Source organism: Stigmatopora nigra, chromosome 5 (genome assembly GCF_051989575.1).
Source record: "Stigmatopora nigra isolate UIUO_SnigA chromosome 5, RoL_Snig_1.1, whole genome shotgun sequence".
Classification (NCBI taxonomy): Eukaryota; Metazoa; Chordata; class Actinopteri; order Syngnathiformes; family Syngnathidae; genus Stigmatopora; species Stigmatopora nigra.
This window is the reverse complement of record NC_135512.1, coordinates 16,065,948-16,085,154: the sequence shown is the minus strand read 5'-3', so window position 1 is coordinate 16,085,154 and position 19,207 is coordinate 16,065,948. Positions and strand designations below refer to the sequence as shown.

Below are 19,207 nucleotides of genomic sequence, written 5' to 3'. Positions count from 1 at the left end.
TGTCCCTACATCTGTCTCCAACCACACATATATCCTTACTGCAGAGTCAATCACCACAGTCGACGCCAATCCATGCCTCAATTTTCTCCCCCATGATCCAGTGTGGGGCTCATATGTCCCCCTCGAACACAAACACTGGTCAGTCTCCGCCAAAATCCTGACAGCTCTGTTCCCCTGGGTAGGAACAGCAAAGAACACCCTATGTGTGATCCCTATTTAAGAAGGACACAGCTGTGCAGATGTATACAGAATGACATGACATTGAAAGGCATGTCAGTGATCACGCATGTCCTGCAGCAGGAAATTTCCACAGTCGACTAAATTGAGGGTACAGTAGTTTACTTTGACCTAAACTGTATTCATGTGAGCATTGGTAAGTGATTGGAACATGCTGTCATATTACAAACTCTATTGGATTATTCATATTATCTTGTAGATTTATAACCACACAATACCCACACAATAATCAAGTCATTAATATCACTGAATGACTAAAAATGGAGGCCATATTACTATAAAGAGAATCCCTTTCCACATTGCCTTTTCACAAAGTTGGCACTTGGGAGGCATATTGGATAAATTTGAATCATTGTCTCTTGGCCGCAATGTTACAGTTGTTCTTTGCCCACCCCACACTAGAACATTGTTTCGCATTTATTTTCTATTGTGAAGCACCTCACCAGGATGAATGAGAGTTTTTCCCCCTAACTCTCTCCCACAACTGTAAATAGTATAATTTTGTTTTATAATTCCAAGTATACTTCTGCATAAGATTGTACAGACACTTTCCTACTTACGAACGAGTTACGTTCCGAGCGATTGTTCATAAGTTGAATTTGTTCGTAAGTTGATTCAGTGCTATATTTTGTATTATAATTTATGTTTAAGGTCTATATAAGTATATTGAAGGTTTATATAAGTGCATTTGTATGTTTAAGTCTTGTATAAGCAACCAGCATTGGTTTGTACTGAAAAACATTTGATACAATGGAGAGAATACATACGGCACTGTATACATACATTAGAGAGAGAGACATTTACTAGAAACTAACCGAAAAAAGTTATCTAATGACTGTATGGCATCATTCAATTGATTTGCTGCCTTTGTGCCACGTTCAATATTTGGGTCCTGCTGCTCAATCTTTCTGTTTATAAATGGTACTGTTACGGCTGGCAGCCTGGACACACACTATGTAGGAGGTGTGTGCTTTCTTTTCTTTACAGGTATCTGCAGCTGTGGCTCCACCCTTGTGACAGAGCCCTGCCCAGGCCAACACAGCTGTAATTAATTCCCCAATCATCCCTCCTGCCCTTATTTAAACCCTTTTCAGTTGTCAGTTCGCCCCTTGCCTTTGCCCTTGTCCTTGATGTGTTGATGCCTTGCTGAGTTGCAGGCTTGTGAGTATGTTACTCCCTGTTATATTTTGTATGTGTTGTTAATGAATTTTGGGTTGCATAGGGGGACTTGAGATAAGTTTAGACACCTTTGGGTATACATATAGTTTGTGCATTTAGACACAGTTATTCCCCTGTCTAGATTATATTACATCAGTTTAACAGTGGCATCCTTCGGTCTTATTTCCTGTATTTTGTGGTTGTTCATTTGGACACCTGTCTGGTAGGGGGTTTTACCGTGTTTATTTGAGGGTGCCACTTTAATATCTCGTACTTCCCCTATGTTATCCCGTAGTCTGTTTTAATGACTTTATTGTAAATAAAAATAACTGAAGGCTACTTGCAGTGTTTGTCCGACCTCATCTTTACCAGAACCTGTCTGCTGTGATAGTTGCGACTCCCTGGTAGATAATACCCCAGGGGGAGTTGTAACAGGTACTGACGGTCGAAAAATTCAAGTTGTATTACCGTGCAACGCTCACCACTTTCTTTTGCGCATCAAGCTTCTATATTATTGTCACTTTCGTTTCAAATGAAATGGCTTGCCTCTTCCTTGCACCTCCCACACTAGAAGCCTTTTGCTTTTCACCAATTATATTGAATAATGGATGCACGAGATATTTAATGATAACAATGAAAAAGGTGATTGGCGCACTGGAGATACGTTCAAGCACTTCCGCACTGCAACGAACTGGGCGGAGGAAGGTGGATGCTGGGTGAGCTGAGCTCTCACAGCGCCAGAAGTCGGTAATGGCGGCGGAAAGAAGCACTACTCGGAAAAAGGTGTGCAATAAAAAATCTAACATACGAACTTTTTTCGACATAAACACTACGCAGACATGTTCGTATGTAGCGTTGTTCATAATTCAAATGTTCGTAAGTAGGGGAGTATCTTTGTTAAAATCAAAGAAAAGCAAAAAGGATGCAACAGCAATTAAGAATAAATTAAACATTTTCAACAATTTCTATGAACACTGACACCTGTGTTTAAGCAGCTTCTAATTCTTGGCAGATCTGCTTTTTGTTGATTGTCGGTTGAATCTTCACCCTCCTGACCGATTTTCTCTCAGCAGCAGGTTATAGCTTGTGTTTTCTTCCTGATCGTGGCAATGACAAAACAGTGACATGCATTTATACTTACAAACAATTGTTTGCACTGTTGCTCTTGGGCCCTGCAGCTGCTTTGAAATGGTCCCAACTGACTTTCCTGACTTGTTCAAGCCAAGGATTCACCCATTGTAGCGTTTGTGGGCTTTTGCATCCAGTGAGTCCTATTTAAATGGCCTCAGAAAAGTCAACAGCTGTAGTCACTCATAATTACTCAAAAGAAGTTAAGAGACCCTCCTATGAAGCTCATTTCGCTGACACAACTTTTTAAGTAACCAAAATTGCTAATTTGTGTTGCTGTATGTTTATTTTTGACCCAGCAGATTTTATCACTTTTTCGGTTAACCCAAAAAAAAATCATATTAGAACCAAACTTCATGAATGATTTTTGTGACAAAGTATCTGTTCCAGTCACTCTATCAGAGAAAAAAATGAGTTGTAGAAATAATTGGAAACTCAAGAGAGCCATGACATTATGTTCTTCACAAGTCTATGTAAACTTTTGACCACAACTGTACACACATTTACAATACAGCTAGGCTGCTTGCCGATTCTTCATTGACACCGCTCTGGAATCAGTGTGAAAGTGAAACAATTGGTGAGAATGGAAGAAAAAAAATGTGGCCTTCCACTCCCCTTTTGAGTAAGTGGACAGATATGGAAAATAACAAAATTAAAACCATTAAAATCAGTACACTCGACAGCACAAGTAGGGACACTGACGGGGGAAGGTTTGCAAACTTTAATAGTTAATTGTGATTTTTCTTCTGTGACATGTTTTCAGCGCACTAGGGAGATAATAAATGCACCCTCACAGAGGCTCACAGCCACTCAAAAAGCTCTATTAAAATATAAAAATGATGGCTACCGCCCGCTGCCCGCCATTTTTTTTCTTGGGGGTGAGTTGACAGACCACTATCTTCCACCAGTTTCTTGGTGGCAAGCGGAAGACAGGGAAGTATCTTCGGCTTGTGAGCTTGATAGAATTGAATTTTGACATTTTATGAACTTTTTGTTATACATACTTAGTATATAAAACGCGATGTGCTGAAGCTGCGAATGGTGAGGCCACGAAATAGTGAGGGATCACAGTACCATTCTTAGTCTATCATCCCTCCTCATGCACTGGCGCCATGGCATTCCTCACACTCCTTTACAATAAGCCACACTCCCTGGAGCACTCCCTCTCCCCCCTGCCTGCTTGTGGTCCCTAAATCCCTCCCCTGTCGCTCCCCTCACCTGTCTTTCCTCCTTTCATCCACCATAGACAGACAACCCAACGCCCCTATTCTCTGCTAGCCCTGTCCAATCACACCAAAGGTTCTTATCCCTGGACATCTGTGGCTCCCAAGGCAGAATATCATAAACAACTACACTTTAGGGTTGTGCTTTCTTCTCTGATCGGACAGACGCAGATACAAGACCCTGCAAACACACTCCATATGCACAGACGAGCAAATTCGCACATAATCTCAACAAAACACTTGACAGGAAATCTGGGAAGAGAGCCATCATCGCACCCATGAGAAACATGGGAGGAAATGAGAAGAAGATTTTGGTGATTGCCGAAGTTTCCAAATATCAAGGGTGAGTTTTTTTTTTTTTACATTTGTGGCATGTAATTAAGCATATGTGATGAATTATAATTATGGTTTATTTTACCACGGTTCTAGATCCAATAAAATTTCATGGATTGTACTGAATTTCAACAGAAACATAATCTGTCATGATTACCATGTTTGGAATTCCAACAACATTACAGACAAGGGATCAGTTACATGCACTGCAAGGCATAATATATCAAGCCATTTGTCACAAGTTTTTTCTTAATAGTTTTTTTCTTTTCTTAATCTTACCTACATCAACTGATTACTGGATTTTTCTTGCTTAGTTGGTTTACAATATTTGGTCTGCATCTATGAATAAATATTGTTCAGGGAGTAAATAAAATGTTGAATGGGTTGAAACAAAGAATTGTAAATTTAATATAAAAATCCTAAACTAAATTAATAATTTAATACGACCTAAAAGCGACGTGCCCGATAGATAAATTTAACTTCTGTGCACTAAAATAAGATCTTGGCTTTGTTCTTGACGACATGGAAAACCACACTGAGTGGAACTTCTACAGTTACACCATCTTGCAAAGTTGCGACCTTGTGAAAGACTGAGCCGGCCGGCTGCGACCAGTGAAAATGTCATTTGAGGCAGAAATGAGTATCTACAAGTATGCATACGTTACACAGTGATAAAAATACAGATAAATATTCAACAATTTGGCTTAAGCAACAAGTTGGAAATAGCCGTGGCTTGACTACTTGGATTCATTATATCTGAGTGTAATGGAGATGACATGCCGATCTGAATTTGGATTCATAACTGGCCTTCTAATTAGGCAGCTAATGGTACGTTAAGACATTCAGTCAATAACTTGGTATCATGATATCAGCCAGGAAGCATGTTTAATTTTATACTAATTAAATAGGTATCTGAGGAATTTATTGCACTGTATGGTTTTATGCATTAGAATTTCTACCTCTGATGGTATGTAGCTGTTCACTTCTTTCTACTATGTTAGTGGCACCACCAAGTTGAATGATGATGCTTTGTTCTATTCCCCCTTTACACACATACTCAAACACTTCACCCACGTTCCCATGGTTTATAGGCTTTGATAGCTGTTTCCATGCGACTTAAAAACAAGAACATGAGATGCCCCTGGGATTAAACACCCAAGTGAAGACTGTGCTCTCAAAAGGGCCACAAAAGCAACCCACCTGAGATTAGACATGCTTTCGCCCTTCTTCTTCTCTTGCACACTACTAATATTATTTGCCATCCATTATTTTTACACTTTTATTATTTAATTCTTTGTCTGAACCGCTTATCCTCATGATGGTGGGAGGTGGGAGGGGGTGCTGGAGCCTATCCCAAATAACTACAAGCACCAGGCAGGGGACACCCTGAATCAGTAGTGGTAGTAGTGGTAGTGGTGGTAGTGGTGGTACTGGTGGTATTGGTGACCGTGGTGGTAGTGGTGGTAGTGGTGGTAGTAGTGGTGGTAGTAGTGGTGGTAGTAGTAGGCGGCCTTATTATACATTTATTAGCCCAGTGGTCCCCAACCATCAATCTGTGAGCCACCTGGTACTGGTCCACCAGAATAATAAATATTAACCGTTACAGTCTTGTCCTACTACATGAATTGAGAAAAGTTATAATAATAATAATAATAATAATGATAAGGATAAGGATAAGGATAAGGATAAGGATAAGGATAAGGATAAGGATAAGGATAAGGATAAGGATAAGGATAAGGATAAGGATAAGGATAAGGATAAGGATAAGGATAAGGATAAGGATAAGGATAAGGATAAGGATAAGGATAAGGATAAGGATAAGGATAAGGATAAGGATAAGGATAAGGATAAGGATAAGGATAAGGATAAGGATAAGGATAAGGATAAGGATAAGGATAAGGATAAGGATAAGGATAAGGATAAGGATAAGGATAAGGATAAGGATAAGGATAAGGATAAGGATAAGGATAAGGATAAGGATAAGGATAAGGATAAGGATAAGGATAAGGATAAGGATAAGGATAAGGATAAGGATAAGGATAAGGATAAGGATAAGGATAAGGATAAGGATAAGGATAAGGATAAGGATAAGGATAAGGATAAGGATAAGGATAAGGATAAGGATAAGGATAAGGATAAGGATAAGGATAAGGATAAGGATAAGGATAAGGATAAGGATAAGGATAAGGATAAGGATAAGGATAAGGATAAGGATAAGGATAAGGATAAGGATAAGGATAAGGATAAGGATAAGGATAAGGATAAGGATAAGGATAAGGATAAGGATAAGGATAAGGATAAGGATAAGGATAAGGATAAGGATAAGGGCGGTTGGTGGTTGGCGGTTGGCGGTTGACGGTTGACGGTAATAAAAAAATGTGATTATACCAACACAATTTTGTCTTAAATTGTCGCCTTCCCCAATAAACCAGTAGTATTGTCATCCTTGACCACTTTGCGGCTTCAGTTCCTTTTGGTTTTTTTTTATATTAACTATCCAAATAAAAAAAATCATAAAAATGTAGAAATTCACGCTGTAATTCACAAGAGGAAGATAGAATATGAAAAGTCAAGGCATTACTTCATCGGCGCTGAGTAGGGTGGCACTCAGTGCCGAAGAAGAAAAATGTCACCGTAGATGACGCGCCGAACAATATATAGGGTCAAGAAAGACGATGTCCTGCCTTTTTGTTTTCCTCCTCTCCCTCTTCTTTAACCTTTTGGAGGACGACTAGGCCAAGCTTATTGCAGTTTTGTATGGATTTCGAATCTCTCTTGAAAATGCCTCCTAATTTGCTGGGCTATCTAAAGCATCCTTGAGCCAAAAAAATAAATAAAACGATATATGATGATTGTGACCGAAAGAGTGACATTTCTAGATATGCTCAAGGCAGCCAATACATATGCCCATGTAGCATGCCATTACAGCATAAATGAATCTACCATGCTTTATATCAAGCAAGAAGAAGCGAACATTCAGAAAACGTCAACAATATCCTTTTTCAAGCACACCAGGCGAGTGGTAACCATTAGAAAAAAAATTAACCAGGATAATGAGAGATTCACGACATAGAAAAGCAAGTGAAGTTGGCTCGGTAGGTAGCCAACCTGGCTTTTCAAACAAGACAGGGAAGGAAGTCAACACACTGCTGGGGAGCCACTCAACCGCTCCAACTGATGAGGACCTCGTCAAAATGGTGGCATTGGGGAGTGAGGAAAAAGGAACAGTGGACAACGACGAGGAAGAGGATGTAAAACGTGGTGTTACGATCGGGGATGGAGGACCCCAAAGTAGGTGAGGGCTGCGACTCTGGTTCTCAAATCTTTAATAGAATCATCCAAGAGGCGGGCAAAAGCAGGGGATAGCGTAGGCGAGTCGTTAGTTGTAGAAGGACGGTCGGTAGCCGTGAAGTCCGTCGTGAAGTGGAGGGTACAAAGGGCGAAGGTGAAGTGGATGTGGAGGGGCGGTGGGAGCTTGAGGCGCACGGCGCATGGATTTATTACCCGTTCGATCTCGTAGGGACCGATGAAGCGGCGTGACAGCTTCCGGGACCCGGTTCTTAGGGGGAAATCTCGGGTGGACAGCCATACCTTTTGACCAACAACAAATGTTGGCGCGGGGACACGACAGCGGTTGGCCTGCTCTTGGGCATGGGTGGACGCGTAATGAAGCGCAGCCCGGGCCTTTTCCCAGATACCGCCACATCTGGTCAGGTCTTCCTGGAAGGAGGGCACGGCAATATCCACCTCCAGGGATGTAAATAAGGGGGGGGGGGGTCGATAGCCTAGGGATTCCATGCTGGCGGAAAACATGCTGTGTAAGGCGACCATCTCCTGGGCTGGAGGAGGGCAATGAAGTGGGCAGCCTTGGAAAATCGGTCGACTATGGTTAGTATGGTGGTGTTACCCTGGGATTCAGGAAGGCCCGTGACGAAGTCGACCGCAATGTGAGACCAGGGATGGCTAGGAATTGGGAGTGGAAGGAGTAGACCGGAGCTCGGCTTGGTGGAGGATTTATTGCCTGCGCACACTTGGCAGGCAAATATGAAAGATCGTGTATCTGCCCTTAATGTCGGCCAACAAAAGTGTTGGCGCAACACCGACAGTGTGCAAGCAACCCCCGGGTCGCAGGTCAGGCGGGAGGTGTGGACCCATTCTAGCACCTTGGAATGCATTGAGGTCGGAACATATATGCGTACACCGTCTTGGGTCCGGCTCCAACTATTGGGCCCTCAGTACTTCAGCCTCCAGCCCCGTCCTCATACTCCCCACAATACAGGAGGGAGTTAGGATAGTTGGAGGCTCCTCCTCCAAGTTCGGGGAATGGAAAACGTGGGATAAAGCATCCGGCTTACCGTTCCTGGAGCCTGGGATATAGTTTAGCGTGAAATTAAACCTGCTAAAAAACATGTTCCACCTGAACTGGCGAGGGTTCAGCCTCCTGGCCGACCTGAGGTATTCAAGGTTCTTGTGGTCTGTTAGAACCGTGAAAGGCTGGCTTGCCCCTTTCAGGTGGTGTCGCCATTTTTCCAGAGCCATCTTCACCGCAAGCAGTTCCCGGTCCCCAATGTTGTAGTTGCGTTCCGCTGGAGACAGCCTAGGGAAAAGAAGGCGCAGGGGTGCAACTTCCCATCTGCCTGTTTGCGCTGGGACAGCGCCGACCTCCACCACCAAGGTGTCGACCTCCACGTGGAACTGCAATTCAGGGTCTGGGTGGGCGAGGATGTGAGCAGAGGTAAAACAGGTCTTCAGATCAATGAACGCTGCTTCCGCTTTTTCTGACGAACGGAACGGGAGTTTCGTGGATGAGTGCTGTGGTCTGACCGTGATTCGTTCAGGCCTCGGTAGTCGACGCAGAAGCGCAGCGAACCGCCCTTCTTGTTGACTAAGAAGAAGCCAGCCCTGACGAGGGAGTAGGATGGGCAAATCTATCCTCCTGCTAGCGCGTCAGAGATGTACAGCCCTTCTATCTTTTTTTTGTGTAACTGGCGACCCGTCTGGGGTGTAGTCTGCCTTTTGCCCAATGACAGCTGGGTTAGGCTCCAGCAAACCCCTCAATCCTTTTGAGGATGGGTGGTATGGAAGATTAATTAATGAATTAATAAATGTTCAGTAACATGAATTTGAATACGGTCATTAATATGTGCGTCCCTTATTAAATAAATCAAACTCAAGAAATCAAAGATATCCACAAAAATTCTCTTTTAAAGTTTGCCACAAGCCACCTGGCAGACACACCAAACATGTAGAAGAAGGTGCTCTAGTCAGATGAAACCAAAATCAACTTTTTGGTCACATTGCAAAAGGATATCTTTGGCATAAAAGCAACACAGCTATCCCCACTCTGTAAAATGGTGGTGGCAGCCTAATAATTTGTGCCTGCTTTTCCTCGATAGAGACAGAAAAAAAAGTTAACATTGATGGGAAGATGTAAGGAGCCAAGTACAGGACCATCCTGGAAGAAAACTGTTGGACTCTACAAAAGACCTAACACAGGGACGGAGATTTATCTGATGAAATATTGACATTGAGAGATTTTACACAGTTTTTGATTTAAAATATTCTTAGTAACCAAACAAACATCTTCATTCATATGGAGCAGCCTGTCACAACAAAAATAACATCTGAAATAATCAGGCCTAATGGCTGGCAGTGATAGCAATAACATATTAGTTTGTCATAGAAGACATAATTTATCCTTAAATCAAAAGGAAGTTAATACACCCAGGGCTAAACAAACTGTTCTTCTAGAATGGGATGAACCAAGCAGGAGCCTTCCTGGACAATAAAGTCAATGCATTTTTTATTACTGATAGCTCTGAAGCTACAACTTCAGGAGCAGATTAAGAAAGAGTGAGATCAATTTCAATAGGAAATAGGTTTATTACCGGACTGCAGGATGGTTGGAGAATGCTCCGACAGCTGTGAACCTCTCACAGCCTGTCTTCCTCGCAATTCTCTCTGATTGAACACTAGGTCAGTCTTTATATAGGAACTCCAGATGATAGGTTCATGAATAATTACCCTTCTGATGTAATTATCAATCACTGCAGGCAGACATCTTATTCACTTATTGACATTTAATTAAATAGATTGCATCATGGATAAGGACCTTAAGGGAAGATACAGCAAAGCAACAAGACTTCCCCCTTGTCTTCAAAGTATCCTCTCGGACAATCATTCCCGTGCGGCTTTAAGGCCATAAATCAAAACAATTACAAGGTTGTTGATTAATTCAACATGTGTGAGCAGAAACAACATCTGTAACTATAATAACAATCAAGGTATTTTAACAATAACAGAACAGGAAACTAAAACCAAACCTCATTTGGATTAAAACAATCACGCCTTCATTTGACCTAACAATCATATAACAATTACATAAAGAAGCCTGAAGTGCGTCACGAGGTATGCACACTATACGAGTGTTATGGAAGTGGCAGATATCCCGAGTCCTCGCTGCCTCCCGATCAACAGCCCTCAGAGCCCGATACTGGGTGAGATGTAGGATAAACAATCCTTGGATAAGAAGTCCACGTGAGAGAGCGCCAGGCGGCTGTTTATGACCTCGAGCAATTTCCGAACAAAAGGAAGAATGATTTAACAAAAAAATGAATTACTACACATATATGTATAATAGTAATACAGAATAAACCCAACACCAGAGTAATATTTCTAACACAGTGATGTAGGACATAGTTTATGTAAACAAAACTTTGGGCTAATATGGTTAGACATTAGCAGGTTTAAGTTGTATGCAAACACGATATTTTTATAGCTCACACAAACTCCCGCAGCCTATCTTATATTGCACGTTTCGAAAAAACAGTTCCAAACCGAGTTGGCCATATTCCACAATACAAGGAAACAATTGCAAAACCTGTTAGCCAGCCTATGTTACACTTCGTCAGGCGAACAAACAATTGCAAGGTCAGCTAGTTGGCCTATCCTACCTTCCACTGTCTTAACAAACAATTGTAAAACCAGTTTGGCCACATGGCTCGACATGAACAATTATTAATTCATTTTAAATTTCTAAACAAAGTACATTTCAATTTGTTGTTTATTGATAATAATAGTAAGCAATCATCCGTTTATGTGTTCATAGTCATATTGTAGGATAAAGTGGCAGCCCTGAGTCATCCCAGCACACTTGCAGATCTTCATATCATTTACAGAGGGTTATGAAAAAATGAAAAATGAAAATCAGACATAGGCATTGTCGTCATCATTGACTTGACAAAAAGCCTAGTAGTCATCATACCCTCAGCAGCGTATGACGAAATTGTATAGTGCTTTTCCACAAGTTCGTCTTCCCAGGCCAGACACATTTATGACATTTATTTATGACATATTCATACTTGTTAGCTCTCCGCCTTGAGCGCCATTTTCCGGCGACTACAAGTTGCCTCACCGATGCCAACAAGAATAAGATGGATCACTTACCTCTCAGTCTTTATACTTACCCTCCCTCAGTCATCCTGTGGAAGGTAGATCTGCACCAAACGACTTTCCTGTTACTTCAATTCGACTTGACTTAATTTCATAGTAGGGATATGTGTAGTCGTCACATCACGTGTTGCTGCAGGTTCAGAGACCTGATGGCTGTTGGGAAGAAGCTGTCCTTGAGCCTGTTTGTCCGTGCTTTGTAGGACCTGTAGCGTCTGCCAGATGGAAGCAACTGGAACAGGCCGTGTCCAGGGTGGTATGGGTCTCCAACAATGGACCCGGCTCTTCTGAGGTATCGGGGGTTGGCAATGTCTTCTAGCGATGGCAGAGAGCAGCCGACGATCTTCTGGGCAGTGTTTATCACTCTCTGTATGGCTTTTTTGTCTGCTGCCGTGCTTCCGGTATACCACACTGTAATGCCGTAAGTCAGGATGCTCTCCACAGTGGCTCTGTAGAAGGTTGCCAGAAGCTTGGTGTCCAACTTGTCCCTTCTCAGTACCCTGAGGAAGTGGAGTCGTTTCTGGACCTTCTTCACTAACACTGTGGTGTTTGTGGACCAGGAGAGCCTATCCGTGACGTGGACTCCCAGGAATTTGAACGATTGGACCCTGTCTACACATACTCCGTTAATGAGGAGTGGGGCCAGGTCTGTGCTGCGCTTGCGAAAGTCCAAGATTATTTCTTTAGTCTTTGCGGTATTCAGTGTAAGATTGTTCGCCGAGCACCAAGAAGACAGTTTGTCGACCTCGTCTCTGTAAGCTGACTCATCCCCGCCTGAGATGAGTCCGATCACAGTGGTGTCATCGGCGAATTTGATGATAGAGTTTGACTGGTGGGCTGGTGTGCAGTCGTATGTGTACAGGGAGTACAGGAGAGGACTCAGTACACAGCCTTGTGGTGAGCCTGTGTTTAGTGTGATGGAGGAAGAGAGGTGTGGACCCATTCTGACAGTTTGTGGTCGACCAGTCAAGAAGTTCTTTATCCAGCAGCAGATTGAAGAGGATAGTCCAAGGTGGTAGAGTTTGTCCTTCAGGATGTCCGGCTTGATGGTGTTGAAGGCTGAGCTATAGTCTATGAAGAGCATCCTCACATAGTTCCCCTGGTGCTCCAGGTGGCTCAGTGCTGTGTGAAGAGCCACGGCGATAGCATCCTCAGTGGACCTGTTTTCCCTATAAGCAAACTGGTGCGGGTCAACTGAGGGGGGAATTGTCTTTCTGATGTGTCGGGCCACCAACTTTTCAAAGCACTTCATGATCACAGGCGTGAAAGCAACAGGCCTGTAATCGTTCAAGCTGCCGATGGTTGGCTTTTTGGGGACAGGAATGATGGTGGAAGATTTTAGGCAGGCAGGAACGATGGATTGTTGCAAGGACCGATTGAAAATGTCCGTGAAGACTCCTGCCAGCTGTTCAGCACAGGCTTTGAGCACTTTGCCAGGTATTCCGTCTGGACCAGCAGCCTTCCTGGTGTTCACAGACTGCATTTCCAGTCTCACTTCCTGTTCCTGAAACTCCAGTGTATTGTCGCAGGGTGGTGGTGGGAGTGTTGACACTTGGTTTGATTTGTCAGATTCAAAGCGGGCAAAGAAATGGTTCAGTTCCTCCGCTAGTGAGACATTCGCGTTTACAGACATGGAATTGTTCTTGTAGTTAGTGATATGTCGTATTCCCTGCCACATCTTCTTTGGGTTGTTTTCTTTGAAGTGCTCTTCGATTTTCTTAGTATATGCTGCCTTGGCCTTCTTTATGCCCCTTTTCAGCTCAGCTCTGGCAGCTCTATACTTTCTTTTGTCCCCCGATCTGTAGGCGGTGTTACGGCATTTGATAAGTGCTTGTGTCTCTTTGGTCATCCAGGGTTTTTGATTTGGAAAAACTCGTATCCGTTTGTTTGTAGTGACGTTGTCAATGCCGTTTCTGATGTAGGAGAGTACATTTTCTGTATAGTCCAGGAGGTCGTTGTGTTCAAAAAGTTCCCAGTTGGTGCGGGAAAAGCAGTCCTGCAGTTTAGAAAGAGCGTTCTCGGGCCAAGTTTTTATTGACTTTATTTTTGGCTTTGTCTGCGTTCGGAGTGTGTTGTACGCAGGGGTTAGAGATATACAAAGATGGTCTGATCCAGCTAGATGTGGGAGAGGATCAGCTTTATAGGCATGTTTGATGTTCGAGTAGACATGGTCGAGAATTTTGTCTTGTCTTGTATTGCATTTGACATATTGGATGAACTTAGGTAGGACAGTCTTTAAACTTGCTTTGTTGAAGTCACCAGCGACAATAAAGACTCCATCAGGGTGGTCGAGCTGTTGTTTATTTACAGCCGTTAGCAGTAAGTCGAGAGCCGTGTTGACGTTAGCATTTGGAGGTATGTAGATAGCCGTTACTATGACGACCGTTAGCTCCCTCGGTAGGTAGTATGGTCTGCATCGTATTGCCAATAGCTCCAAATCCGGAGAACAGTGGGTGTCAATGATCTTGCTGTTACAGCACCATTCATTGTGAATGTACATGCATAGTCCACCGCCTTTGCTCTTTCCTGGTAGTTCTTTGGAACGATCGTTCCGAAAAAGCGTTCGGCTAGCTAGCGATAGCGCAGCGTCGGGTATATGCTGGTGTAGCCATGTTTCCGTGATGAGAATAATGTTGCAATACCTTACGAAGCTGTTGGTAGCAACTCGAAGTTCCAACTCATCCATTTTGTGGGTAATGGATCGGGCATTTGTCAGAAAGATACTAGGAAGCGGGGTTCGGAAAGGTTGTTGTCTTAGCCTAACCGCTAAGCCTGACCGGCAACCCCGTTTCTGTTTTCTTTCTCTTCGTCGTCTACGTCGTACTTTTGGAGGGCTGGATATCCACTGAGATCCCGGAGGTCTCCGGATGTTCTCGGGGATATCGAAGGTCATAGATTTAGGTTTCTTGCCTTTCCTTCCGACAGTGATTAGGTCTTGGCGACTGTAGAAAAGCGAACGAACTGGAGAGCAGTGAGCCGCTGCACCCGTGCGCGCCGCCATCTTGCTATCTTGATGAGGATGGAAAGGAATCTCCCACAGATGCTTTATAGATGGATAGAAATTACAAAAATGTACACAGAACACAACATTCAATGAATACAGGGTTATTCGCACACTGATATACAAAAGCATAAAATAGATCCTCAACAATGTAATTGCTTGTTAAAACAACATGCTATTAGAAAATGCACTCATACATGAACTTAAATGCTTGTCTGCCTGACAACAAACCTATTGGAAGCCCTTGCAGAACAGAATACTTACTGGGTTTTCTTTTCTGGGATTAGTGTGACCCATGTGACCTCATGTGAAACAGTATACCAAAAATAATGCTCTTTGAGGTAATTGACCTGGGATCAGCCATACTTCTTGAAGCATTTGGGCTTTCAAGAACTGCTGACTATTTTAGTAACAGGAACATATGGGGAAAGATTCTTGAAATGTTTTGGTCAAAATACCCTAATTAAAAATGGAGCATGTTTCTATAGCTGTTGTTTGTCCAAAGGGGTCATGAAACAACCATTTTTGTTCTTTGTTTGGAACAATGCCTAATTAACAATGGAAATTCCATTAAATATATAGACGTTCTCGAAGGTGGCCCAACAGCCCAAGTGAGAATAAACGGTTCGGAAAATGATGTTCTCAACCCATCTTATTGACCACACCGAATCAACTTTTTTCCATTTCAACCTGTCCTGTGCATCACTTTCCCCCATATACCAGCCACTTTCATGTCCTCGCTCACTACACCCCATGCACGTATGTATGTACATGACATGTATCTTCTCGTGACCGGACGTTTGGTCGCCCGGACCTTTGGTCGCCCGGACCATTGGTCGCCCTGACCTTTGGTCGCCGGACGATTGGTTGGCGGGTTATTGGTCGCCGGGTGATTGGTCGCCAGGCGTTTGTTCACCGGTCTTTTGGTCCCCGTTGGCCGCTAGTCAAATGGTGACGGAGAGTTTACTGTTGAAAATGGCTCCCAAAAATATATTCATCAGAGTTTAATATCTAAATATCTACAGTTAATTCACTAGAATGAGTTTAATATCTAAGTACTGTTTAATATGAAAGTACTGTTTAAACCAGCTCTCAAAATTATATTCATGAGAGAGAGTTTAATATCTAAGTACTGTTTAATATCTAAGTACTGTTGAAACCAGCTCTCAAAATTATATTCTAGATAGACAGTTTAATATCTAAGTACTGTTTAATATCTAAGTACTGTTGAAACCAGCTCTCAAAATTATATTCTAGAGAGAGTTTATTATCCAAGTACTGTTGAAACCAACTCTCAAAATTATATTCATGAGAGAGTTTAATATCTAAGTCCTGTTTAATATCTAAGTAATGTTGAAACCAGCTCTCAAAATTATATTCTAAATAGACAGTTTAACATCTAAGTACTGTTTAATATCTAAGTACTGTTGAAACCAGCTCTCAAAATTATATTCTAGAGAGAGTTTATTATCCAAGTACTGTTGAAACCAACTCTCAAAATTATATTCCTGAGTTTAATATCTAAATATCTAATATCAAAATATCAATAAGAGCACTCATTTAACACACTGGCTGCTGCCATTGACTGTCATAGGCGTCCAATGAACCTTCATTCTCTCTGGGAGAACTTGCAATGTTGAAATACTTTAGATGGTCATTTTTGTCAAACAAATAAAAGTCTTAGTATACTTTTAGCCTGTAACTTTCACACTAAAATAAAAGGCAATAAGTAAAATTAATTAATTAAAAAGAAGACACAGCAAATTTACAGATGGTGTGATTGTTGAAGCAATAAAACTTAACACAAATCACATATACAAACTTTTACAAATTCTGTACAAAAATTACAAATACAAACTTACAAATTACGTAGAAAGGGAATTCACAGATAGGAGTTTTTATTATAAAAATAGTAAAACTTACAAAATGTACGTAATGCTTGCAGGTACTCTAATTTGTTCGTGAATTTATCTGGGTTTGCATAGGTGGTCGTCGTCGTATCGTTCATCTGCAGGAATTTGAACAAATATATAAACTCAATTGGCATGCAATTATATATCTTAACATTGGGGGGAATAGGGATGCAATGGCTAAACTGGTAGTAGTGTGGAAAGTTTTAGCAGGCTCGGCCGCACGCGCACGACTGTTAAGAATTTAGATGGTCGTTGTCGTGTCGCTCATCCGCAAGAATTTGAACAAATATGTAAACTCAATCGGTATGCAATTGATAGATTTTAACATCTGGGGAAATAGGAATGTAATGGCTATTGTTTATGAAACTTGTAGCTGTGTGGAAAGTTTTCGCCGGCTCGGCCGCGCATGCGCGACCGTTTAGATGTGTGTTAAATAAGTGCTCTTATTGATGTTTTGATATTAGATATTTAGATATTAAAATCATGAATATAATTTTGAGAGATGGTTTCAACAGTACTTAGGTATTAAACTCTCTCTCATGAATATATTTTTGAGAGCTATTTTCAACAGTAAACTCTCTGTCACCATTTGACTGGCGACCAAAAGACCAGCGACCAAACATCCAGGGCGACCAAACATCTGGGGCGACCAAACGTCCGGCGACCAAATGTCCGGCGGCCAAATGTCCGGCGGCCAAATGTCCGGCAACCAAATGTCCGGCGATCAAACGTCCGGCGACCAAACGTCCGGCGACCAAACGTCCGGCGACCAAACGTCCGGCGACCAAACGTCCGGCGACCAAACGTCCGGCGACCAAACGTCCGGCGACCAAACGTCCGGCGACCAAACGTTCGAGTACCGTATCTTCCAGGTTGTGTCCTGTACCTCTCTAGCTACTCTGTGACAGTCTTTCTCTAGATAAGGGGTGGCCAACCCGCGGCTCTTTGCCCGGTTTCATGCGGCTCTTACGACCATATCAAAGTTTGTATTTGTGTTTTATTTTTATTTGGTGTGCGCTTCGCTTGAGTTCAATACGGTATTTTCGTCCAATGCGCATGTGCTTGGGATGAAAATACCTCAAAGTTTCCCACTAGGAGCAAGGTCATTTGAGTAAACGTTTTTAACAAAGTGGGAGAGCTCCCGTGAACCAGAAGCGACAATGAACGGCGTCGCGCACACAAAAAGTATCCCAAAGAGCGAGCGTCGGCTGAAAAAGCCACACCCCCTGCGAGGCATACCAAAGTGAGAGTGCTCAGCCGGGAGCAGCCAATAGGAGAGCGAGGTGTACACCCACGTGGTGGGCGCGCTAGTTAAAAGCCATTCATAATAAATGACAGCTCACAAGGAGCGAATGTTGCGTAAAAATAGGCTCTGATTTTATGACAGAAGTCCCACTAAGTAACATGCATAGTAAAAGAAAAACGCTATTGTAAATTATTATATTTTTGTTTGTGGACTTGGTTGAACTGAGAGTTTGTCTGTGTGAGACAGTGCACACAATGTTCATTGTTGATAATGACTGGCCTGTGCTGTTAGTACTGTAGGAGTCAATTTATGTCATTACTATGCTGGAGTGTGACATTTACAATACATCTGGCTGAGCAAAGGTATGTGTGTGATGTGGCTCTTTGCGGTAACACAGTAAAAAATGTGGCTCTTTGCGGTAACACAGTAAAAAATGTGGCTCTTGGTCTCTGACTGGTTGGCCACCCCTGCTCTAGATCTACAATAACTATCTACAAGTGCAGTTTCTGACGATCTTCCCGATACTTTTCCATAGTCTATTGTACTTTTCATCAGCATAAACCCATACTACTGCTCACAAATACTTTTATCCTGAGTCCTGCCTCAATTACTTTCTCCATAACTTCTTTGTATGACTCATATTAGTGTTCTTATCATATTTGTTTGAATATAGTCCGCACCCGTGTAAAACGGGTACATATTTTTAGTGACTAAAAGTTGGTATAAATAGTTTTTTCTTTTAGTTATTCCCAGCTCACACCAAGGATTGCACCAGTACTGGTAACTGGGAAACGTAGAAAACATTTATTCACAACATATGGTATTGCAACCTGGTAAAACAAATTACTACCAATATGAACATAATTCCCAAATGGAATTTAAAATTTTAAATCCTTAAAGCCAAATTCATCATTATAATATTTAAAATCTTTCAAAGTCTGATTGTTCATCATCAGATTTACAAAACAATTGATTCCATTGTTCTTGAACAAGGATAGCGCTCCCTGGGCAGACTCATTTCTGTAGAGCAACTTTTTTTTTACAACCCTATATTATCCTATAAACTTGCCAAGGTTATTGGGAGAGAACTGGCTTTTGTAAAAGAAGGTAGACTGTCGCCATCTAGTGGACAAAGACAGGTTCTACATCTCCCATTACACATAATGGCCACTGAGGGTACTTTTTCACCAAATGAGGGCAGTGTTTAACCGGGATTCGTGTATAATGCTCTCCCGAACTTTGCTTCAGTTTTTGGTACGAAATTTTGCGCGTTATAATCGAATAAACATGGAAATTTTGTTCAAAAGGATTTTGCGACATTATAGACAGACACAAACAGGACTGACATTGTGAATCTTCTGGGTCAGTTCTCAAAACAACATCCTTCATTTCCAAGGAGAAAATACGATCTCTGTATTTATATTGTCCCTCCTAAGGAATTGCATGTAATCACGATCCTGTGGGCCGACGTGGAAATGATGAAACATCTTTTTCACATCTCACCAATTTCGTCAAACGT

General features: G+C 42.1%; 1 protein-coding gene across 1 annotated transcript in view; it reads left to right on the top strand.

The window, feature by feature from the left end:
• Positions 1-3,808: 3,808 nt before the first annotated feature.
• mylk4b (myosin light chain kinase family, member 4b) overlaps positions 3,809-19,207 on the top strand; it is a 51,682-nt gene continuing 36,283 nt past the window's right edge. The window contains exon 1 of the mRNA XM_077717894.1: positions 3,809-4,089. Coding sequence (XP_077574020.1) covers positions 4,025-4,089 — 65 coding nt within the window. The 5' untranslated portion in view covers positions 3,809-4,024. The remainder of the gene's footprint in view (positions 4,090-19,207) is intronic.